The sequence below is a fragment of the Hylobates moloch genome, unplaced genomic scaffold, assembly GCF_009828535.3.
Source record: "Hylobates moloch isolate HMO894 unplaced genomic scaffold, HMol_V3 SCAFFOLD_12, whole genome shotgun sequence".
In the NCBI taxonomy this organism is placed as follows: Eukaryota; Metazoa; Chordata; class Mammalia; order Primates; family Hylobatidae; genus Hylobates; species Hylobates moloch.
The window spans coordinates 38,173,467-38,196,635 of NW_026652287.1; the positions used below are offsets into that span (position 1 = coordinate 38,173,467).

The 23,169-nt window shown below is 46.9% G+C and overlaps 1 protein-coding gene across 2 annotated transcripts in view; it reads right to left on the reverse strand.

The window, feature by feature from the left end:
• The window catches only part of SAE1 (SUMO1 activating enzyme subunit 1), a 79,382-nt gene that overhangs the window by 15,978 nt on the left and 40,235 nt on the right, over window positions 1-23,169 (reverse strand). The window contains exon 7 of one of the 2 annotated variants that reach the window (XM_032169354.2): window positions 1,729-2,333. The exons of the other annotated variant lie outside the window; for it this stretch is intronic. Within the exon in view, the coding sequence (XP_032025245.2) occupies window positions 2,305-2,333 (29 nt within the window). The 3' untranslated portion in view covers window positions 1,729-2,304. Of the gene's footprint in view, window positions 1-1,728; window positions 2,334-23,169 lie in introns of those variants that run through there. 2 annotated transcript variants of the gene reach the window in all.

Consider the following 23,169-nt stretch of genomic DNA (forward strand, 5'->3'; position numbering starts at 1 on the left):
TTTCCCACCGCTCTTCCACCCGGGCCACAAAGGCCACCCTCTACAAAAAAAAAAAAAAAAAAAAAAAAAAAAAGGCGGTGACCACCGGGATGCCAGAGAGCACTGATCTGCTACCACCCAATACTTCTAATTTTGTAGGTGTGCTGCTGGTATTCCGATTGCAGTAAATAAATGCAACTGAGTAACCATTTTGGGGCAGGGTAGAGAAATGACTGCAGAAATGGCAAGTACTGCCTGTTTGGACCAAGCCTCTTTTCAAAAAATGTCCCATAAAATAAAGGAGGCCAGGTGCAGTGGCTCACGCCTGTAATCCCAACACTTTGGGAGGCTAAGGTGGGTGGATCACTTGAGGTCAGGAGTTTGAGACCAGCCTGGCCAACATAGCGAAACCCCATCTCTACTAAAAATAGGAAAATTAGCCGAAAGTGTGGTGGGTGCCTATAATCTCAAGTACTTGGGAGGCTGAGGCAGTAGAATTGCTTGAACCCAGGATTCGGAGGTTGCGGTGAGCCGAAATCACGCCACTGCACTCCAGTCTGGCCTACAGAGAGAGGCTGTCTCAAAAAATAAATTAAGTAGCCGGGCATGGTGGCTCATGTCTGTAATCCTAGCACTTTGGGAGGCCAAGGCGGTCAGGGGTTCAAGACCAGCCTGGCCAAGATGATAAAACCCCATCTCTACTAAAAACACAAAAATTAGCTGGCGTGGTGGCGGATGCTTGTAATCCCAGCTACTCGGGAGCCTGAGGCAGGAGAGTCGCTCAAACCCAGGAGGCAGAGGTTGCAGTGAGCTGATATCATGCCACTGCAATCCAGCCTGGGTGACAGAGTGAGACTCTGTCTCAAAACAACAACAACAACAAACCAGTAGGAAGGGTGATAATAATTACCTCCTCACCAGGTTATCATGAAGATCACACATGAGTGCTAATCTATGCAGAATGTTTAGTATAGTGCCTGGCACATAGTAGGCACTATAAAGCTTTGGGCTTTGGTGCTCCCACAGCTGTATTTTCTTTTTCTCTCTCTCTCTCTCCTTTTTTTTTTTGAGACAGAGTCTCGCTCTGTCGCCCAGGCTGGAGTGCAGTGGCACGATCTCGGCTCACTGCAAGCTCCACCTCCCGGGTTCACACCATTCTCCTGCCTCAGCCTCCCTAGTAGCTGGGAGTACAGGCGCCCGCCACCACGTCCAGCTAATTTTTGTATTTTTAGTAGAGACGGAGTTTCACCGTGTTAGCCAGAATGGTCTCGATCTCCTGACCTTGTGATCGGCCCGCCTCGGCCTCCCAAAGTGCTGGGATTACAGGTGTGAGCTACCGCGCCCGGCCTATTCCCACAGCTATGTTTTCAAACCAAAAGATGAAAAGCTTTGTGGTAACAGCTGAAAAAAAAAATCACCTCCTCTTATTGGTTCCTTGTGATAGTTGGTGCTTCTGTCCCGGTGACAAAGAAATAAGATCACACAAGAGCCATCCAGCACAGGGCTCCCGCCACTGTCCACCACCCTGCACCTGGAAAGCAGGCAGCCTCGGTTTCCACGTGACTGCTGCAAGGCCTCAGACTGTGCCCTATAAGCAGCTCATGCACAGCTTTGCCTCCATCTGCTCAGGCAGTGTTGATACCCTTTCTGGGTCTCGCCCTGTTCTCTCAGGAGTGACTGACAGGACTAGGGTTTGACATTTGATGCAATACCCTCTGCTTTGGCTATACTAACAGATGGCTGGATTCCTTTATTTTTATTCATTTATTTACTTTTTTTTTTTTTTTTTTTAAGATGGAGTCTCACTCTGTCACCCAGGCTGGAGACGCCTACAACCACGCCCAGATAACTCTTGTATTTTTACTAGTGACGGGGCCTCACTATGTTGGCCAGGCTGGTCTCGAACTTCTGACCTTAAGTGATCCTCCTGCCTCAGCCTCCCAAAGTGCTGGCATTATAGGCATGACCCACTACGCCGGACCTACCCATCCTACTTTACAGATCAGGAAACTGAAGTTCAGAAACATTAAATGATTTGGTCACTGTAACTCCCAAGTACTGGAACGGAAATGTAAACTCAAATCTAGCTTCAGAATTTGTGCTTCTTAACCCTAATGGAATCCAAAAGAAACAGCAGGTCCATATAGGGACACAGCACCTAGGATTCCAAGTGGTATGGTTCTTTGCCACCCACCTCAGAGGATCCCCCATTTGATCACGTTTTTGTCAAATGCATTTTTCCAGATGGGCCTCGCCTCTGTTAATTTCAAGCTGTAAGTTCAGTGGGTGAGAAGTGGAGACCGTGGTCATACAAAACCTTGCCCATCAGTCTTCAGAGAGTAAACCAGCTTCATCTTAGGAAGAAATAGGACGGCATTAAGAGCAGGAGCAAAGGCAGCAGCAGCTGGCCCCACTGTTTCTCTGGGCCCCTTGCCTGTTCCTGGTGCAGTTTGGCTGGACGAGGGCCGGCAGGCTGGCACCGTCCACATACCTCGCTGACCACATCTGAAGTCCTTGCAGGGCCTCTGGGAAGGGGGCCAATCAGTCCAGCCACTTACTTGCAGCAAAACAAACAGAAGCTGTCTTTTTTCACTCTTTCTCGAAGGTCAGACTCCAGTTAGCAGCAATGGAGGGGGGCAGGAAGAAACCCATGTTCTTGACAGGCAGCAGCCTCAGAACTGACCCTAGCTCCTGACAAGTTCTCACTTATTAAATTCTTTTTGTTCTGCTTTCCGCCCCGCCCGAAGAGCCAAACACGCACACATACCACTGTTGACTCTGCATTTCTGAACAGCACCTCCCACCAGTTTACACATTACAAAACTGTTCCGTCAAGTTCAAACACTGTCAGGGATAGAGAGGTGCTCTACCAAAAGATGACTCATCAAATCGTATCAAAACATTGCACAAAATTAGAGTTCCAAACTTGATTAACTTCATCTGAACCTTTTAATTAACTCAGGATGCTGAAGTCTAGGGGGATGACATTCATTGCTGGAGACGATGGGCTAGTGTCTCAGCTTAGGTTCAGGACTTGCCCAAGTAATGGAAAAGATAAACTTTGGAAAAAAGAAACCAAGCATGGTTTCACGTACATAAAGAAAAAACTGTGGGTATGTGGATATACTACCACCTTTACAAAATAATGTAAGCACTCAAATTCAATCTCAGTTCATAACATCAGGTTAGTGCTATAACGGGAATCTGGACAGCAACATTATTAATCACTGTTTGTTACATAAACTTCTGTTACATTTAACTATTATGCCTAAATCTAATCACCAAGGCTACCGAATAAACCAGTACTTTAATAGGAAAAAAATAAAGTCACAAATAGGAAGAAAATAAAGAAAATAAAGTCACAAATTAGCCCCTAATTGCTGGTCCCCCAAAACAGTTCAATTGTGGGGGCAGGGAAGTTGAATCTATATCAAAACTTCATTTACCTGAGAGAGGCCCAAAGCTTTTCTGTGCCAGACACCTCGGCACCAATTCCCTGGCTCCCTGCAGCTGAATGTAGACTCCTCCTCAGGGTTGGCTCACTTTTTTTTTTTTTTTTTTAAAGACAGAGTCTTGCTGTGTCACCCAGGCTGGAGTGCGGTGGCACCATCTTTGCTCACTGCAACCTCCGCCTCCCAGGTGCAAGCGATTCTACTGCCTCAGCCTCCTGAGTAGCTGGGATTACAGGCATGCACCACCACACCCGGCTCATTTATATATATATATATATTTTTTTTTTAGTAGAGATGGGGTTTCACCATGTTGGTCAGGCTGGTCTCAAACTCCTGACCTCATGATCCGCCTGCCTCAGCCTCCCAAAGCGCTGGAATTACAGGCGTGAGCCACTGGGCCCAGCCCCAAGGTTGGCTCACTTTATGGAGAGTCGCTATCTCTGGAAACAGCCTGGTAATCTGCTCCACTCCCAGGTGACATAAATTTCCAGAAAAAAACGCAAAGTATGGTAGTCCTCTTGTCCAACAGCCTATTTCCTAAGGCAAAGCCTTGGGTCTGACATTCAGTCAATTGTTCATTCAATAAATATACACTGAGCAATGACTGTGCCAGGTGCTGGGCTGGGCAGGCAAGGGCAGAATGGATGGTCTACCCTCTCACAGCATTTCAGAGGGCAATCAACAAAACTACACAGGAGATAACAATGTCCTAACTTGAAAAGGGGCTTTGAGAGAGCCTCAGGGGGATGCAATGAGATGCCTTGTCAAGTGACCAGGCCCTCCACAGTTGGCAGAACCACCTCAGTCCTCACAGTCCCTGAATATTCGCCTGTCCTGTCCTCTGTACCTTCTCTCTGCAAAGCCTGTCCCTGGCCTGGACAGCTTTCCAACTGGAGGGCAGCAGTGAAGAGCACAGCTCTAGACTCCCTATTCTTCCACCTACTGTGACCTTGGGCAAGTGACAAGGACCCTGAGCCTCCTCTGCAAAATGGGAATCCCAAGGACACTTGTGGGGTTTAAAGATTAAATGAACCAATACATGTAAAGCACCCAAGAGTGCCTGGGGCAATATCTTCCAGGTCTGTCACTGCTCTTAAGCAAAGTCCAGAAACCCAGCTCACACTCGCCCTAGAAAAGCCGATACACTTGATGTGGTGACCTGCGTCACACAGTAGCTCATTTAACTGCATTACCATTAATTCAGCTGTGAGCTCTGGACATGATACTGCCTCAGACCTCCCTGTCTCCTGACATTCACTCCCAGCACACTGTTTTTTCCCTTAGATACCTGACTCACAGTTTGTGATTATTTTTTTCTTTTTTTTTTTTTGACACACGGCCTCAGTCACCCAGGCTGGAGCGAACAGCACAATCTCAGCTCATTGCAGCCTGGACCTCCTGAACTCAAGTGATCCTCCTGCCTCAGCCTCCCAAATAGCTGGGACTACAGGCATGCACCACCACGCCTGGTTCGTTTTTTATTTTTTGTAGAGACGGGGTCTCACCATGTTGCCCAGGCTGGTCTCAAACTCCTGAGCTCAAGTTGTCCACCTGCCTCAGCCTCTGAAAGTGCTGGGATTACAGGCGTGAGCCACCATGCCCAGCCCAGTTTGTGGTTTTATATTCACCTGTGGAAATGAACTAGTACAAGGATTGGCTTGTCTCCTCCATTAGATTTTTATGCTCTGTGGGGCAGAGGCCATGTCACTACTACATACTTAACACCTGGCACAGGGCTTGCCCCATAGCAGGCACTGAAAAAATATGTCACACAGGAAGCCTGTTTGAAGAATAAAGGATAACTAGGGGAGAAGAGCTCATGACAAAGTGACACAGGCCGGGCAATCCAGAGGCCGGGTGCGGTGGCTCATGCCTGTAATCCCAGCTCTTTGAGAGGCCAAGGCAAGCAGATCAACTGAGGTCAGGAGTTTGAGACCAGCCTGGCCAACATGGTGAAACCCCGTCTCTGCTAAAAACACAAAAATGAGTTGGGTGTTGTGGCAGGAACCTGTAGTCCCAGCTACTTGGGAGGCTGAGGTACAAGAATTGCTTGAACCCAGGAGGCAGAGGCTGTGGTGAGCTGAGATTGTACCACTGCACTCCAGCTGGGTGACAAAGCGAGACCCTGGCTCAGAAAAAAAATTAAGTGACACAAGCTCCTGGAAATCCAAAACAGACCTGGTCTGTTACTGACTAAATTGAAAAGTGTTCAAGCTATCTGGGATGGTTCTGTTTCTTATCAAGTGTTAAAAACATGCTACACATGGAATACTCAGCAAGAAAAACAGAAAAAAGCAGCAGCAGATACACAGGGCACCATGTCTGTCCTCAACAGGGAAACACAATAGGAGTCCCACTTTCACCATTGCATCTGAGGGCTAGGGTGCAGAACAGTCCATAGGTGTGAAGCTCAGAAGAGGGACATACCTGGGCTGGGGGAGGAGGCAGGGACACTTCACGGAAGCCACTCTGATTCTGGCTCTCCTGGCCTCTAACCATTCACGGCATCTTGCCATCTGCTCAGTTCACCTCCACATTACTTTCCTTTGTTTACCTCATTCTGTTTTCCTCTTTAACCCAGAAACTTAAAAGTATGTGTGTGCATGTATTCAGTCATCCATTATTCAAAAATCACTTCCTGAGCACCCGCCCTCCACCCCTACCCTATGCTAGCTGTGCTGGGGACCCAGAAGCGACCCAGACAGCCCCAGGCTTTGCCCTCACACGTGGAGCTCACAATCTCTAGAGGGCAGGCTCATAAGCCTCTGTCTGTCGCCACAGCCATACAGTACTTTCATCTCTTTCTCTAGAAAACTTCACCTCCGGAGCGGCCGCCCCTGAAGACTACTCTGAAATGCCCCTTTTTGTGCTCCAAGTCCTGCCCACGCTTTCGTCTTTGCAATGAAACCCAGTCTATGACCTCACCAGGCATCAGCTCAGAAGAGGGAAAGAAGCTGTGCCTTGCTATTTGCATCTCACTCTTCAGTAATACTGAAGAGATTCCGAGGCTCCGGATGAAAGTTGTTGATGGGGAAAAGGAGCGTGCACTTTCTCAGAAACGAGCTCAAAAACAAGATGCCATTTTTTGCCTACCAAATTAAAGACCAGGATGACTCAACCCAAGCAAGAAGGCTGAGGGACCTGCACCCTCACCCACAGCAGAGGGGAGCACAAATGCTCAATGAACCATGTAAAAATGTGGTATTAAAGATCGCTATAAAAGGTCCTGACCCTTACCCGCTGAATCAATTACCTATAAATGTTCACTGCAGTGTTGTTTACACAGGATGAGTCCCCCTTATCCAAAATGACAGGGAACAGAAGTGTTTGAATTTTGGGTATTTTCAGATTTTGAAATATTTGCATTGTGCTTACCAATAGAGCACCCCAAATCTAAGAATCCCAAATCCAAAATGCTCCAATGAGCTTTTATTTTTTTTTATTTTTTTTTGAGACAGAGTCTCACTCTGTTGCCCAGGCTGGAATGCAGTGGCGGGATTTCGGCTCACCCCAAGCTCTGCCTCCTGGGTTCAAGCGATTCTCCTGCTTCGGCCTCCCTAGTAGCTGGGACTACAGGCACCCACCACTACACCTGGTCAATTTTTGTATTTTTAGTAGAGACGGGGTTTCACCATGTTGGCCAGGCTGGTCTCGAACTCCTGACCTCAGGTGATCCAACCACCTAGGCCTCCCAAAGTGCTGGGATTACAGGCATGAGCCACCATGCCCGGGGCCAATAAGCATTTTTTTGAGTGTTACGTCAGCACTCAAAACATTTCAGATTTTGGGGGTGTGGTGCGGTGGCTCATGCCTGTAATCCCAGCACTTTGGGAGGCTGAGACGGGTGTATCATTTGAGGTCAGGAGTTCAAGATCAGGCTGGCCAACATAGCGAAACCCTGTCTCTACTAAAAATACAAAAATTAGCTGGGTGTGGTGGCACACATCTGTAATCCCAGCTACTCGGGAGGCTAAGGCAGGAGAATCACTTGAACCCAGGAGGCGGAGGTTGCAGTGAGCAGAGATGGGGCTACTGTACTCTAGCCTGGGAGACAGAGTGAGACTGTCTCAAAAAAACAAAAATAGGCTGGGCGCGGTAGCTCAGCCTGTAATCCCAGCACTTTGGTAGACAGAGGTGGGAGGATTACTTGAGGTCAGGAGTTCAGGATCAGCCTGGCCAACATGGTGAAACCTCATCTTCACTAAAAATACAAAAAATTAGCCAGGCATGGTGGTGGGCGCCTGTAATCCCAGATACTTGGGAAGCTGAGGCAGGAGAATCACTTGAACCTGGGAGGTAGAGGTCGCAGTGAGCCGACACACCACCGCACTTCAACCTGGGTGACAGAGCAAGACTCTGTCTCAAAAATAAGTAAACAAATAAAAATGAAAAATAAAAAAAAATTCAGATTTTGGGTTATTTAATTTAGATGCTCAGTCTGTTCCACAAAAAAAGACATATTGACAGAATGGAATATTATGTGGCTATTAAAAAATTATGTTTAAACAGAGATTTTAGACACATGTTTTTTGCAACATTTGGGTTTTTTAAAAAGGCATATAATGGCCGGGCGTGGTGGTTCACCCCTGTAATCCCAATACTTGGAAGGCTGAGGCGGGTGGATCACCCGAGGTCAGGAGTTCAAGAGCAGCCTGGCCAACATGGTGAAACCTCATCTCTACTAAAACTACAAAAATTAGCTGGGCGTGGTGGTGGGCACCTGTAATTCCAGCTACTTGGGGGCTGAGGCAGAAGAATCGCTTGAACTTGGGACGCAGAGGTTGCAGTGAGCTATCACGCCACTGCACTCCAGCCTGGGTGACAGAGTGAGACTGTCTCAAAAACAAAACAAAACAGAACAAAAACAAAAAAAACAACAAAAAACCCCCCACAACCATGTCATATCCTACATTCAGACTGAGCTCTCCTACGTAAAAAAATACGACAGAACGAGGCTGGCAGTGGTGGCTCACGCCTGTAATCCCAGCACTTTGGGAGGCTGAAGCGGGTGGATCACCTGAGGTCAGGAGTTCAAGAGCAGCCTGGCCAACGTGGTGAAACCCCATCTATACTAAAAATACAAAAACTAAATGGGCATGGTGGCGGGTGCCTGTCATCCCAGCTACTCGGGAAGCTGAGGCAGGAGAATCACTTGAACCCAGGAGGTGGAGGTTGCAATGAGCCGAAATCACACCATTGCACTCCAGCCTGGGCGACAAGAGCAAGACTCCATCTAAAAAACAAACAAACAAAAACCAAAAAAGACAGAATGAGGTAGGTACAACTGTTACCACCCCCATTTTAGTGGTAGGAAAACTGAGGCTTAGGAGAGGCTTACGGGCACGACGGATTTAAAAGTCACCACATTCTTTTTTTTTTTTTTTTTTCGAGACGGAGTCTCGCTCTGTCGCGCAGGCTGGAGTGCAGTGGCGCGATCTCGGCTCACTGCAAGCTCCGCCTCCCGGGTTCACACCATTCTCCTGCCTCAGCCTCTCCGAGTAGCTGGGACTACAGGCGCCCGCCACCACGCCTGGCTAATTTTTTGTATTTTTAGTAGAGACGGGGTTTCACCGTGGTCTCGATCTCCTGACCTCGTGATCCACCCGCCTCGGCCTCCCAAAGTGCTGGGATTACAAGCGTGAGCCACCACGCCCGGCCCAAAAGTCACCACATTCTTAACCTCTACGTTATAGTGTCACCTTTGGAACAGAGAAGAAATAGAAGACATGCCAATTTTTACAAAAATCACTTTAAAATGGATTTGGCTCCCCTAACCCAGAGCCCATCAATTTAAAATAACACAAACCACCATTTCAGACTAGCCCCAGCCCAGTATTCTATTCCTTTCCTTAAAAATGTCAGGCGATTCCAGAGCTTGACTCTCACCTTTAAGGTGAAACATTCTAACTAGTATGAAAAAACTAATTTACAAAAAGAAAAAGGAAAAAAAAATCTAAAAGTCACAGGGAAATAATGTGGACAACAAATATAAACTTCCATGGGCCCCTAATGCATTGCTTTGCCAACCACACCCTCTGGTCACAGAACTGTTCTGACAGAGCCCTCTACATTCAGAGCCACCCTGCCTGGTCACAAGCAGCAGGGAGAGAGGGTCTTGTCTCCAGCCCAGCACTTGAGCAGCACATGACCTTGACTCTAGGCATCTGCTGCTCTCTGCCAACCCCTCTTGCCGAGGGAAGATGGCACAGGACATTCCCGTGACTGTTGTCTGACAGTCAGAGAAAAGATGTGAGGCTTTAAACAAGAATTGCAGCTGGGCCTTGGGGCCTGTGACAGCTCAAACACAGGCTACTGCCAAGGGGGTAGGGGAGTGGGGGAGATGTGGGCCTGCTAAGAAAAAAAGCAAGGCAGGTTGCTGACAATGTTACCCATTATTGTTATCTGATCTTGGTGGGCCTCAGTTTCCCATCTGCAAAAGTGGAATAAGAAAATGTCACGAGGTGCCTGTGAAGTTTAGACAAAATCATCATCATAATGGTATTATTAGTAATGCTAATAATTAAAGTCTGACTGAGCAATTTGTTGGGCGATGCTTAAACACAAGGCACTGAGGATGACAGTGTGACAGCTCTGGCTCAAGTTTAGACTCTAACACTTACTGAGTGTGATGACCCTGGACAAATGACTTAGCCCTTCCAAGATTCAATTTCCTCATGTGAAAACAGGACAAGACCTGATCTAGTAAGGCTGTCATGAAGATTTAATATGATCACAATGCATGTAAAGTACGTGAACTGGTCAGGCACAGTGGCTCACGCCTGTAATCCCAGCACTTTGGGAGGCCAAGGTGGGTGGATCACCTGAGGTCAAGAGTTTGAGACCAGCCTGGCCAACATGGTGAAAGCCCATCTCCACTAAAAATACAAAAATTAGCCGGACGTGGTGGTGGGCACCTGTAATCCCAGCTACTCGGGAGGCTGAGGCAGGAGAACTGCTTGAATCTGGGAGGCAGAGGTTGCAGTGAGCCAAGATTGCGCCACTGCACTCCAGCCTGGGTGACAGAACGAGACTGTTTCAAAAAAAACAAAAAAAGAGACAGGGTGTTGCTATGTTGCCCATGTTGGTCTTGGACTACTGGCCTCAAGCAATCCTCCCACTCTGGCCTCCCAAAGGGCTGGGATTATAAGCCTGAGCCACCGCACCCCGCCTGTAACCAATAACTATTAATTCACAATGTGTGCCAGGCCTTCATCTAATCCTTCCAGTACTGTGTGGTATAGACTTGGGGCTGAACCTCTCTTGCAGACTGAGGAGCAGAGTTGGTGACTAACCTGTTCTCTCATGAGCTCTCTGCTGTAAGGCACTGAGCCGCATTTGTGGGTCACCTCTGCCCTTCCCCTCACCTCTCCTGTTTGCATGGTGGTGCCTTCTTCCTTTCTGAATGACTGTGGTCTGCATTCTCTACCACTGATAAGGCAGTGGTGTGCGCGCGCACACACACACACCCCAACTATGCTTTTTTTCTTTTTCCTTACAAATTATTTTTAAACATCTGTGGTCATGACAGCAGCAAATCAACAAGCACTCAGCTGCTGCCCCATTATCGGAACCCATTTCCCTGTGGCTGTCTCCTTCTCAGCAGTTTTTGTCATTACTGGACACCAAAAACCCACTGGGGAACGTCATACCCAAATACCGATGGCTGCCTATGGCCTGCTTTGCAAAGGTTACAAGTTCTAAAATAAGAAGTTTCTTCTGAAGAGAGCTAATCACCAAATCAAGCTGGCATCCAAAGACAAAGTCATTTAAAAATCACAAAACAGGAAAGTTGGGAGTGTGAATGAGGGGAAATTGAACAACGAGGAAAGAAAGTTTTCTAAATTATCTAACAGGCTGGGTGCAGCGGCTCACGTCTGTAATCTCAATGCTTTGGGAGGCAGAAGTGGGAGGATCACTTGAGCCCAGGAGTTCAAGACCAGCCTAGGCCATGGAGTGAGGCCTCTCTACAATAAAATTAAAAAATTAGCCTACAATAATCCCACCTACTCAGAAGTGTGATGTGGGAGGATTGCTTGAGTCCAGGAGGTTGAGGCTGCAGCAAGCTGTGATCATACCACTGCACTACAGCCTTAGAGCAAGACTCTGTCTTAAAAAAAAAAATCTGTTAAAAAAAAAAAAAAAAAGAGACCAGGTGCAGTGGCTCACACTTATAATCCCAGCACTTCAGCAGGCTGAGGTGGGAGGATCACCTGAGGCTAGGAGTTCGAGACCAGCCTGGCTAACATGGCGAAACCCCATCTCTACTAAAAATACAAAAATTAGCCAGGTGTGGTGGCGGGCACCTGTAGTCCCAGCTACCCGGGAGGGGGAGGCAGGAGAATGGCGTGAACCTAGGAGGTGGAGCCTGCAGTGAGCCGAGATGGTGCCACTGCACTTCAGCCTGGGTGACAGAGCGAGACTCCATCTCAAAAAAAAAAAAAGAAAAAAGAAGAAAAACAAAACAAAAACCATTCTCTTACATAACCATGAGACAACTATCAAAACTGTAAAAATAAATAACATGGAAACACTACTGCTATCCAACCTACAGACCTTTTTATTTATTTATTATTATTATTATTATTATTATTATTATTATTATTATTATTTTGAGACAGAGTTTCGCTCTTGTTGCCCAAGCTGGAGTGCAATGGTGCGATCTTGGCTCACCACAACCTCCGCCTCCTGGGTTGAAGCGATTCTCCTGCCTCAGCTTCCCAAGTAGCTGGGATTACAGGCATGCGCCACCACGCCTGGCTAATTTTGTATTTTTAGTAGAGACAGGGTTTCTCCATGTTGGGCAGGCTGGTCTCGAACTCCCGACCCCAGGTGATCCACCCATCTCGGCTTCCCAAAGTCCTGGGATTATAGGTGTGAGCCACCGCACCGGGGCCTCTTTTATACCAATTGTTCCACTAATGTCCTTTAGAGCAAAAGAAAAAACCTTCCTCTGTTCTCAGATCCAACCCAGGGTTACATGTTCCAAGAGGCATGAGGTCTAACTGTCCATCCCTAGATTGTTAATTTCATCACTCAGCTGAGTTACAACCTGCCAGGGTTCTCCAATGTCTCCCCATGTAATTCATTTAAAAGCATCTTCTTTTTCAGGGGAGACAAAGTCTTGCTCCCGGGCTGGAGTGCGGTGGTGCAATCACAACTCACTGCAGCTTCGACCTCCTGGGCTCAACCGATCCTCCCATCTCATCCTCCCGAGTAGCTAGGATTACATGCATGCACCACGGTATCTGGCTAACTTTTGTATTTTTTGTAGAGATGGGGTCTCGTTTTGTTGCCCAGGCTGGTCTCAAAACCTGGGCGCCAAGTGATCAATTTGCCTCAGCCTCCCAAAATATTGGGATTTATAGGGGTGAGCCACCAGGCATAGCATAAAAGCATCTGATAAGGAAACATCTATACTGTTTCACCGCAAACTGTTCCCCATTGATTTTAGCACCTTGATTCTTGATTGAAACAATTGTTACTACTATGGTAATAGTCAAAGATAGAGTTTGTTATCTTCATAATTCCTTGTTTACATTAATTGATTATTCTTCTTGTTCTTTTGACATGCTCCTATCATTCTTAGAGCACTTCCTTACTTTTTGGCATAGCAGGATATTCCAAGCTCAACTGCAATTTTCCTACCCCAGCTCTGGAAACAGCCATTTCTCCAAGGAACCCTGGTTTCTGTTTAGTGAGAAAAGGTATTAACATCTTGGCATGAGTGCATTCAGTGCTTCTGGGATGTCTCTGGGCATAAACCCTCTAACAAACAATTCTAGGAAATAAACACGTGTAAAAGTGGATATGCATACACACATACATCTATTACTACATCTATGTATAAGAAACCATGAGTTCATCCAGATAACTTCAATTCCAATCCAATACCTCATGGTTCCTTCTAGCCTTTCCCACTGTCCATATTCATAGGAACACCCTTTTCTGACAATAAGAAAACTTGATTTTCATTATCAACACTATACTTACCTATCTGCTCCATCTTAGAAGAATAGTAAGTAGTTTCAGAATTGCTAACCCATATCACTGTGCAAAACAAACCTACTAGGCCAGGCAAAGTGGCTCACACCTGTAATTTCAACACTTTGGGCAGGAGGCTCACTTCAGCCCAGGAGACAGAGACTACCCTGGACAACACAGTGAGATCCCGTCTCTACAAATAATACCAAAATCAGCTGGGCGTGGTATTGCATGCCTGTAATCCCTGCTACTTACCTATAATCCCAGCTACTTGGGAGGCTGCGATGTGAGGATCGCTTGAGCTGGGAGGGAGAAGCTGCAGTGAGTTATGATCGTGCCACTGCACTCCAGCCTGGGGTACAGAGCAAGACCTCATCTCAAAACAAAAACCCTACTAAGTAGAGTTCAGTACTTATTTAGAGGTTTTTTTTTTTTTTTTTTTTTTTTGAGACACTCTGTCGCCCAGGCTGGAGTGCAATGGAGCGACCTCGGCTCACTGCAACCTCTGCCTCCAGGGTTCAAGCAATTCTCCTGCCTCAACCTCCCAAGTAGCTAGGATTACAGGAGTGTGCCACCATGTTCGGCTAATTTTTTTTGTATTTTAGTAGAGACAGGGTTTCACCATGTTGCCCAGGCTGGTCTCAAACTCCCGAGCTCAGGCAATCCACCTGCCTCGGCCTCCCAAAGTGCTAGGATTACAGGTGTGAGCCATCATGACTGGCTAGATTTTTCTTTCCTTTTTTTTTTTTTTTTTTTTTTTTTTGTGGAGACAGAGCCTTGTTCTGTCGCCCAGGCTGGAGTGCAGTGGTGCGATCTCAGCTCACTGCAAGCTCTGCCTCTTGGGTTCACACCATTCTCCGGCCTCAGCCTCCCAAGTAGCTGGGACTACAGGTGCCCGGCTAATTTTTGTATTTTTAGTAGAGACGAGGTTTCACCGTGTTAGCCAGGATGGTCTCCATCTCCTGACCCTGTGATCCACCCACCTCAGCCTCCCAAAGTGCTGGGATTACAGGCATGAGCCACTGCGCCCGGTGAGATTTTTCTTTACTTTGAGGGTATGCAGTCAAAATACTACATTGAACAGCTACTTGGGTTAGCTCCTTTTTCCTCCCTGCTTCAGTGCACAAATGTAATTTGAAATACAGACTTAATACATTTTAAAAGAAAAACGCAGGCTAGGTGCGACGGCTCATGCCTATAAACTCAGCATTTTGGGAGGCCGAGGTGCATGGATCGCTTGAGGTCAACAGTTTGAGACCAGCCTGGCCAACATGGTGAAACCCCATCTCTACTAAAAATACAAAAATTAGCCAGGCATGGTGGCGTGTGCCTGTGATCCCCGCTACTTGGAGGCTGAGGCAGGAGAATCACACGAATCCAAAAGGTGGAGGTTGCAATGAGCTGAGATTGCACCTGCAACTCCAGCCTGGGCAACAAAGCTAGACTCTGTCTCAAAAATAAAATAAAATAAAATAAAATAAAAACATAAACAAGTAAGCAAAGGCTTTGACCTGGGAAACGGGCTTCCTTTCCTATGATAGTACTTTCCCCTAACTTGGCTGGTTTGAGAAACCTGGATGCTATAGAAAAATGCGGACATGCAAGTCACTCCTAGTTAACTGGATTAAGTAACGTGAGCTAGAAGCAGAGACTCTGCATTTTTCAACGGTTTCCTCGGTGATTCTGATTGATAGATAGAATTTTTTTTTTTTTGGAGATGGAGTCTTGCCCTGTCGTCAGGCTGGAGTGCAGTGGCGCGACCTCAGCTCACTGCAATCTTTGCCTTCCGGGTTTAAGCAATTCTCCTGCTTCCTCCTGCCTCCTCCTCCCAAGTAGCTGGCGCACACCACCATGCCCAGCTAATTTTTGTATTTTTAGTAGAGACAGGGTTTCACTATGTTGGCCAGGATGGTCTCGATCTCTTGACCTCATGATCTGCCCGCCTCAGTCTCTCAAAGTGCTAGGATTACAGGCGTGAGCCACCGCGCATGACCAGATTCTGATATTCTATCAATAGGGAAACCACTAGCCTGCTCTCTCCAAGCTCCAGTCCCCTCTGAGGCTCAGCCTCTATCCTGCTGGCCCTGTGCATGTGTTGCTCTGCAATATTCTTCCCTCTTTCCCACCTGGCAAATACCTGTTATGCGAAATACAGCTCAGATCTCCCCTCCTCTGTCAAGACTTCACAACTCCCCAAAGATGGTCAGACCTTCAGTTTCCTAAGTTCCCATAATAAATTACTTTTGATTATTATGGAATAATGCAAATGTATTTAAAAACAGAACAACGAGCCAGGCAGGGTGGTGCTTTCCTATAGTCCCTCTTTAGGAAACTGAGGTGAGAGGATTTCTTGAGGCCAGGAGTTCAAGGCCAGCCTGGGCAACATAGCAAGACCTCCCTGCCCCAATCTGTACAAACAAATTTTTTTAAATAGCTGGGCATGGTGGCACACGCCTGTAGTCCCAGCTACTTTGCAGGTCGAGGTGAGAGGATAACTTGAGCCCAGGAGTTCAAGGCTATAGTGAGTTATGATTGTGCCACCACACTCCAGCCTGGAAAGCAGAGCAAGACCCTGTTTTGGGGGGGGGAAAGAAAACAAACAAAAACCAGGAACAACACATGATAGTTTCTGTAGCCCTCTGTTATAGCTGTCCTCACAAGGAGTAGAATTATTTGTTTGTCTTTTACATCGGCAAGAAGACTTATTCTATTCATCTTCCTCTGATGAGTCCCAGCCATGAGATCTGGTACATAGCAGGTGCTCCCAAAATGTTTGGCCTAAGAACATTTTCAGCTTCAATTCTGTGGCTCAAAGATGGTCTAAGTACTTTTCCATAACTCATCAGAACAGAGACTGAGCAAGTTAAGATTGCCAAGAATTCTCTGATAAGTATTCTCATCTTGAGATGAAGTCCATTTCTTCCTGCTCTAGGCTAAACCTGTATGCTATTGTTCATGCTGGTAAGTGAATGCTGTTTCCATACCAGACTCGATATTTTTAGCACTCCTGTTATGATAAACTCACAGTAACCTCAAAAAGAACAAATCAAAGTCAATTTTTTGCCACAGGAAACCAGCTCACGCTTACTGTTTTGCAACATGCCATGGGAGAATAATAAAAAGATGAGACCTTTTGCTCACAGATGGTGAGGCCAACTCTCAAGACAGTGGAAAAACGCAGCAGGAAGCGTACAGTCTGGCCACTAACTTATTAAGTAAACTGAAAAAACACCCAATATCTAAACATGGCAAGCACATGCATGCGGACAGCAGGTGGCTGAATTGTGAATGGGGCAATAAAAAACATCTACCTGCGTGTGAGAGCCCAGGGCAACATTGGAATCAAAAGCCTGATGGGTGCCACAGGGGCAGGCATGAAGGCAAAAGGACCCTGTGGGGACTCCAGTGGGCACACTGCTCTCCCTCTACAACAGGGCAAATGACCAGACAAGCAAAAACCACTCATGCAAAAAATATTTATTTATTGAGCACCTAATATGTGCGCCATTAGGCAACGGTGAAACAAAATCAGGTTTCTTTGTGAGGTATTCTTAGGTATGCATCCCAGCCAAGCACCTTGTCCCCACTAGGAATTCCTAAGGCATCGTCAGTCACATTTAGTCATGTTCCTAGAAACAATTTTGGAAACAAATTCCAAGCACTGGGAAAAATGGAAAATATGTGTGCCTTTCAAGATGAGACTGGTCATACGGTACATCCGAAGGAATGTAACATTATGCTTCCAAGAAAGCAAAAGAGGCCACTTTTTTATGTATGCTCTTCCCCATCATTGACGCCATCAAGTGTAAACAAGCAAGTTCCCAACCAGTGTTTCACAGTTTGATTACACAAATACAAACGATTATAATTGTTAACCACTGTTCAACAAGTTACTAAAAAACTTAAAAGTAGTTCTCCTAGAAATTTAGAAGACAAAAAAATGGGGAGGGTTTAACAAAGAAAACTTTTTTTTTTTTGAGACGGAGTCTCGCTCCATCACCCAGGTTGGAGTGCAGTGGCGCGATCTCGGCTCACTGCAAGCTCCACCTCCCGGGTTCACGCCATTCTCCTGCCTCAGCCTCTCCGAGTAGCTGGGACTACAGGCGCCCGCCACCACGCCCAGCTAATTTTTTGCATTTTTAGTAGAGACGGGGTTTCACCGTGGTCTCGATCTACTGACCTCATGATCCGCCTGCCTCGGCCTCCCAAAGTGCTGGGATTACAAGTGTGAGCCACCGCGCCCGGCCAAAGAAAACTTTTTATGCCTCCAAAAACTTTGAAGACTTTTTACTATGATGCTTATCTAACAGAAATACAATTCAAATGTTTCTTGGGGAAAAAGAAGACAATTATCTGGGCCTGAATTCAGATAATCTTTGTGTCTAATACTATCTGCACCAGAGTTTTTTCTAGCATGGTGGTGATCCTGTTTCCCTAACTCACAGAACTCCAGATCTGAAATTTAATGAGATGTATTAGTTTAGAGATACTTTATTTATTTTATTTTGAGACAGAGTCTCGTTCTGTCGCCCAGGCTGGAGTGCAGTGGCACGATCTCGGCTCACTGCAACCTCGCCTCCTAGGTTCGAGATTCTCTCACCTCAGCCTCCCAAGTAGCTGGGACTACAGGTATATGCCACCATGCCTGGTTAATTTTTGTATTTTTTAGTAGAGACAGGATTTCACCATCTTGGCCAGGCTGCCCTCGAACTCCTGACCTCAAATGATCCGCCCACCTCAGCCTCACCATGTGCTGGGATTACAGGCATGAGCCACCGTGCCCAGCCTACAGATGTATCTTAAATATGTTGAAAACTAAGTCCACAGGTAAAACAAACCTCATGGTCTAAATTCTGACTGTCTATAAAACCACGGATATGACTTTCAGCAATCACAACCATGCTCAACCTTGGTCTCCTTATAGGAAAATGGGATAACAACTATACTTCAAAGATTGTCACAAGACTGTGAGAAAATATATCAACTTAGGTGCCAGGAACACGGAAACAAGAGTAGTGCCTACAAAGTTTACCACTCAACTTGGATATCCCCCAAAGCCACCCTGCATCCTGAAGTAAGAATGTTACTAAGGCTTGACTTCACAGTAGGCAAAAAAAAAAAAAAATCAAGGCCACTTTTAAATTATTTCCACTTCTAATGTGCTAACTTTGATCTTAAAAATCCTTCCTGGTGCTACACAATATGTGATTGTAAATGCTCTCACTGCCAGGCACGGTGCCTCACGCCTGTAATCTCAGCACTTTGGGAGACCGAGGCAAGAGGATTACCTGAGGTCAGGAGTTTGAGACCAGCCTGGCCAACATAGCGAAACCCCATCTCTACTAAAAATACAAAAATTAGCCAGGCATGATGGTGGGTGTCTGTAATCCCAGCTACTCAGGAGGCTGAGGCAGGAGAATTGCTTAAACCTGGGAGGTGGAGGTTGTGGTGAACCGAGATTGCACCATTGCACTCCAGCCTGGTCAACAAGAGCGAAACTCTGTCTCAGAAAAAAACAAAATAAAATAAAACATTGTATGATTATTACTGACCTATACACTTAAGTTATAATGGTAAATTTTATGTTATGTGCTTTTTACCACACCAAAAAAAAAGAAAAAAAGAAATTTACTGCACATAGTTTTAATGTTTTGATTACCATATCCAAAGCCCTGGAACTCAAAACTGAAAAAGACAGATAATTAATGCCATCTGGGAGAGAGTGGTAAACATGATAGGATATATTATCCAGCAAAGGGTCATAGGCACTCATGAGACTGTTGCCGTAATACCCACTGAGGGATAGAATTAAGGGTAAACAAGCTGGGCGCAGTGGCTCACGTCTGTAATCGCAGTATTTTGGAGGGCCAAGGTGGGTGGATCACCTGAGGTCAGGAGTTCAAGACCAGCCTGGCCGACATGGCCTGTCTCTACTAAAAATACAAAAATTAGCTGGATGAGGTGGTGTGCGCCTGTAATCCCAGCTACTCGGGAGGCAGAAGTTGCAGAATCCGAGATCATGCCAAAGCACTCCAGCCTGGGTGACAGAGCTGAAATCCATCTCCAAAAAAAAATAATAAAATAAAAAAAGGGAAAAACAGAGTCAATCACAGATCATCTACTCTGGAATTGAAAAGTGTACACGCCAAAAAAAAAAGAGAAAAGAAAAAAAGCACATATCTTCACAGATGACAGAGTTCTCTAGGACTTGCTCTGTGCCAGGAGTTTTCCATGTATATCACCTTCATCTCACAAAGGCCCTCAGGCAAGTGCTATTAACACCACCAGCTACAGAAGGGAATCTGAGGCTCAGGGAATTTAAAGTCAGCGGCTCAAGATCACCCATCTAAAACAAAATGGCAGTGCCACTGGAAGCCAGGTCTGTTTTAATTCCAAAGGTCTTGTTCTTTTTCTTTTTCCCCCGGAGACAGAGTCTTGTTCTATCACGCAGGCTGGAGTGCAGTGGGGCGATCTTGGCTCACTGCAACCTCTGCCTCCGGGGTTCAAGCAATTCTACAGGCATGCACCACCACGCCCAGCTAATTTTTGTATTCTTAGTAGAGGCAGGGTTCCACCATGTGGGCCTGCACTCAATATTCACTTTGCTCCTAGATATCAGTTTTGTCCCCTCAGTTCAATGACCCCTGTGATGTTGAGATTAATGAGAAAATACTCTGGAAACTGCAGAGGATTAAATCAGGATTTCCTCACCTAAGCACACTACTGACATTCTGTGCTGGATAACTCTGTCACGGGGGGCTGTCCTGCGTAACACCCCTATCCTCTACTCACTAGATGCCAGTAATATCTCCCCACCCAGCTCTAACATCAAAAAATGTTTCCAGACACCACTGCCCAATGTCCCCAGTTGAGAACCACTGGATTATGCAAAACTCAAAGGCCAGTTGACTCCTTATTTTTTTTTTTTTGGAGACGGAGTCTCTCTCTGTCGCCCAGGCTGGATGGAGTGCAGTGGCACAATCTTGGCTCACTGCAAGCTCCGCCTCCCAGGTTCGCGCCATTCTCCTGCCTCAGTCTCCCGAGTAGGTGGGACTACAGGCGCCTGCCACTATGCCCAGCTAATTTTTTGTATTTTTAGTAGACAGGGTTTCACCGCGTTAGCCAAGATGGTCTCGAACTCCTGACCTCGTGATCCACCCACCTCGGCCTCCCAAAGTGCTGGGATTACAGGCGCAAGCCACCGCGCCCGGCCCAGTTGACTCCTTTCATAAGCAGCAGTTAGAGATGCTCAAGTCAAACCCAAACCTTGGCGAACTAGCAGCCATTGTTTCCTGAGGGCTTTCTATGTGCAACGCAGTGAGCAACAAGCTTCTCCCAAAGGGCCCAGGCACTGTTCCCACATGGAACCCCGGACTGGAGAAGACTCTGCTCTTACTGCTGGTGCCTCTTCCACACCTGGTCCCACTATCAAGAGGAGGCATTTTCTGAGTGCAGCCCACTCACATGCAACACTTATTCCTGCTCAACCCATTTATTTCTATACAAATGGATATTCGGGACTTTCAAATAGTTCATCCAGCTGAGCATGGTGGCTCACGCCTGTAATCCCAGCACTCTGGGAGGCCGAGGCAGGTGGATCATCTGAGGTTGGGAGTTTGAGACCAGCCTGGCCAACATGGTGAAACCCCGTTTCTACTAAAAATACGAAAATTAGCTGGGTGTGCTGGTGGGCACCTGTAATCCCAGCTACTGGGGAGGCTGAGGCGGGGAAACTGTTTGAACCGGGAGGTGGAGGTTGCAGTGAGCCGAGATTGCGCCACTGCACTTCAGCCTGGGCGACAGAGTGAGACTCCGTCTCAAAAAAATAAATGCATAAATAACATAAAAAAAATACTTTTAAAAAAATTATCAAGCCTGTAATCCCAGCACTTTGGGAGGCTGAGGCAGGCGGATCACCTGAGGTCAGGAGTTCAAGACCAGCCTGGCCAACATGGTGAAACCCTGTCTCTACTAAGATACAAAAATTAGCCGCAGCCAGGTGCAGTGGCTCACGCCTATAATCCCAACACTTTGGGAGACTGAGGTGGGCAGATCACCTGAGGTCAGGAGTTCAAGACCAGCCTGGCCAAGATGGTGAAAATACAAAAAAATACAAAAATACTAAAAATACAAAAAATTAGCCAAGCGTGGTGGCAGGTGCCTGTGATCCCAGCTACTCAGGACGCTGAGGCAGGAGACTCGCTTAAACCTGGGAGGTGGAGGTTGCAGTGAGCCAAGATCATGCCACTGCTCTCCTGGGCAACAGAGTGAGACTCCATCTCAAAAAAAAAAAATTAGCTGGGCATGGTGGTGCCCGCCTGTATTTCAGCTACTCAGGAGGCTGAGGCAGGAGAATTGCTTGAGCCTGGGAGGCAGAAGTTGCAGTGTGCCAAGATCGTGCCACTGCACTCCAGCCTGGGCGACAGAGCTAGACTCCGTCTCCAAAAAAAAAAATTAAAATAAAAATTAAAAGTGCCAGGTTTGCCAGGCACGGTGGCTCACACCTATAATCCCAGCACTTTTTGGGGGCCAAGGTGGGTGGATCACGAGGTCAAGAGAGCGAGACCAACCTGGCCAACATGGTGAAACCCTGTCTCTACTAAAAATAAAAATTAGCTGGGTGTGGTGACACGCGCCTGCAGTCCCAGCTACTCGGGAGGCTGAGGCAGGAGAATCGCTTGAACCCGGGAGGCAGAGGTTGCAGTGATCACACCACTGCACTCCAGCCTGGGGACAGAGCGAGACTCTGTCTCAAAAACAAACAAAGAAGTGCCAGGTACAGGAAGAACACTGAAAAGCCAACCAATACTTACTAACAGTCTCCTGACCACCAGCAAAGATGGACTGCTAAGTAGTTCATTAATAGTAAGAGGAAAAACCCTACCTTTCATGAGCTTGAGGCTGGTTTTGAGGCACAGAAAGAATTCTGAAGAGGGGAACAAGCACTGGTGGCTTACGCCTTTTTTTTTTTTTTTTTGAGACGGAGTCTCGCTGTGTCGCCCAGGCTGGAGTGCAGTGGCGCCATCTCGGCTCACTGCAAGCTCCGCCTCCCTGGTTCACGCCATTCTCCTGCCTCAGCCTCTCCGAGTAGCTGGGACTACAGGCGCCCGCCACCACGCCCAGCTAATTTTTTTGTATTTTTAGTAGAGACGGGGTTTCACCGTGGTCTCGATCTCCTGACCTCGTGATCCACCCGCCTCGGCCTCCCAAAGTGCTGGGATTACAAGCGTGAGCCACTGCACCCGGCCAAGGCTTACGCCTTTAACTCCAGCACTTTGGAAGGCCACGGTGGGGATTTCACTAGAGCCCAGGAGTTCAAGTCCAGTCTAGGTTACATGGAGAAACTTCACTTCTACAAAAAAAAATACAAAAACTAGCTGGGCACAGTGGTGTGTGCTTGTAGTACCAGCTACTCAGGAGGCTGAGACATGGGGAGCACTTAAGCCCAGGAAGTAGAGGCTACAGTGAACCATGATCGCACTACTGCATTCCAGCCTAGGTGACAGAGCAAGACTCTGTCTCAAAAAAAAAAAGGGGGGGTGAAGAGAAGTTGGTTGATCAGGCTTGGCATGGTGGCTCATGCCTATAATCCCAGCACTTCAGGGCCTGGGCATCATGGTGAAACCCCATCTCTACTCAAAATACAAAAATTAGCCGGGCGCAGTGGCGCATGCCTGTCATCCCAGCTACTGGGGACACTGAGACACCAGAATCGCTTCAACCCAGGAGGTGGAGGTTGCAGTGAGCCAAGATTGCA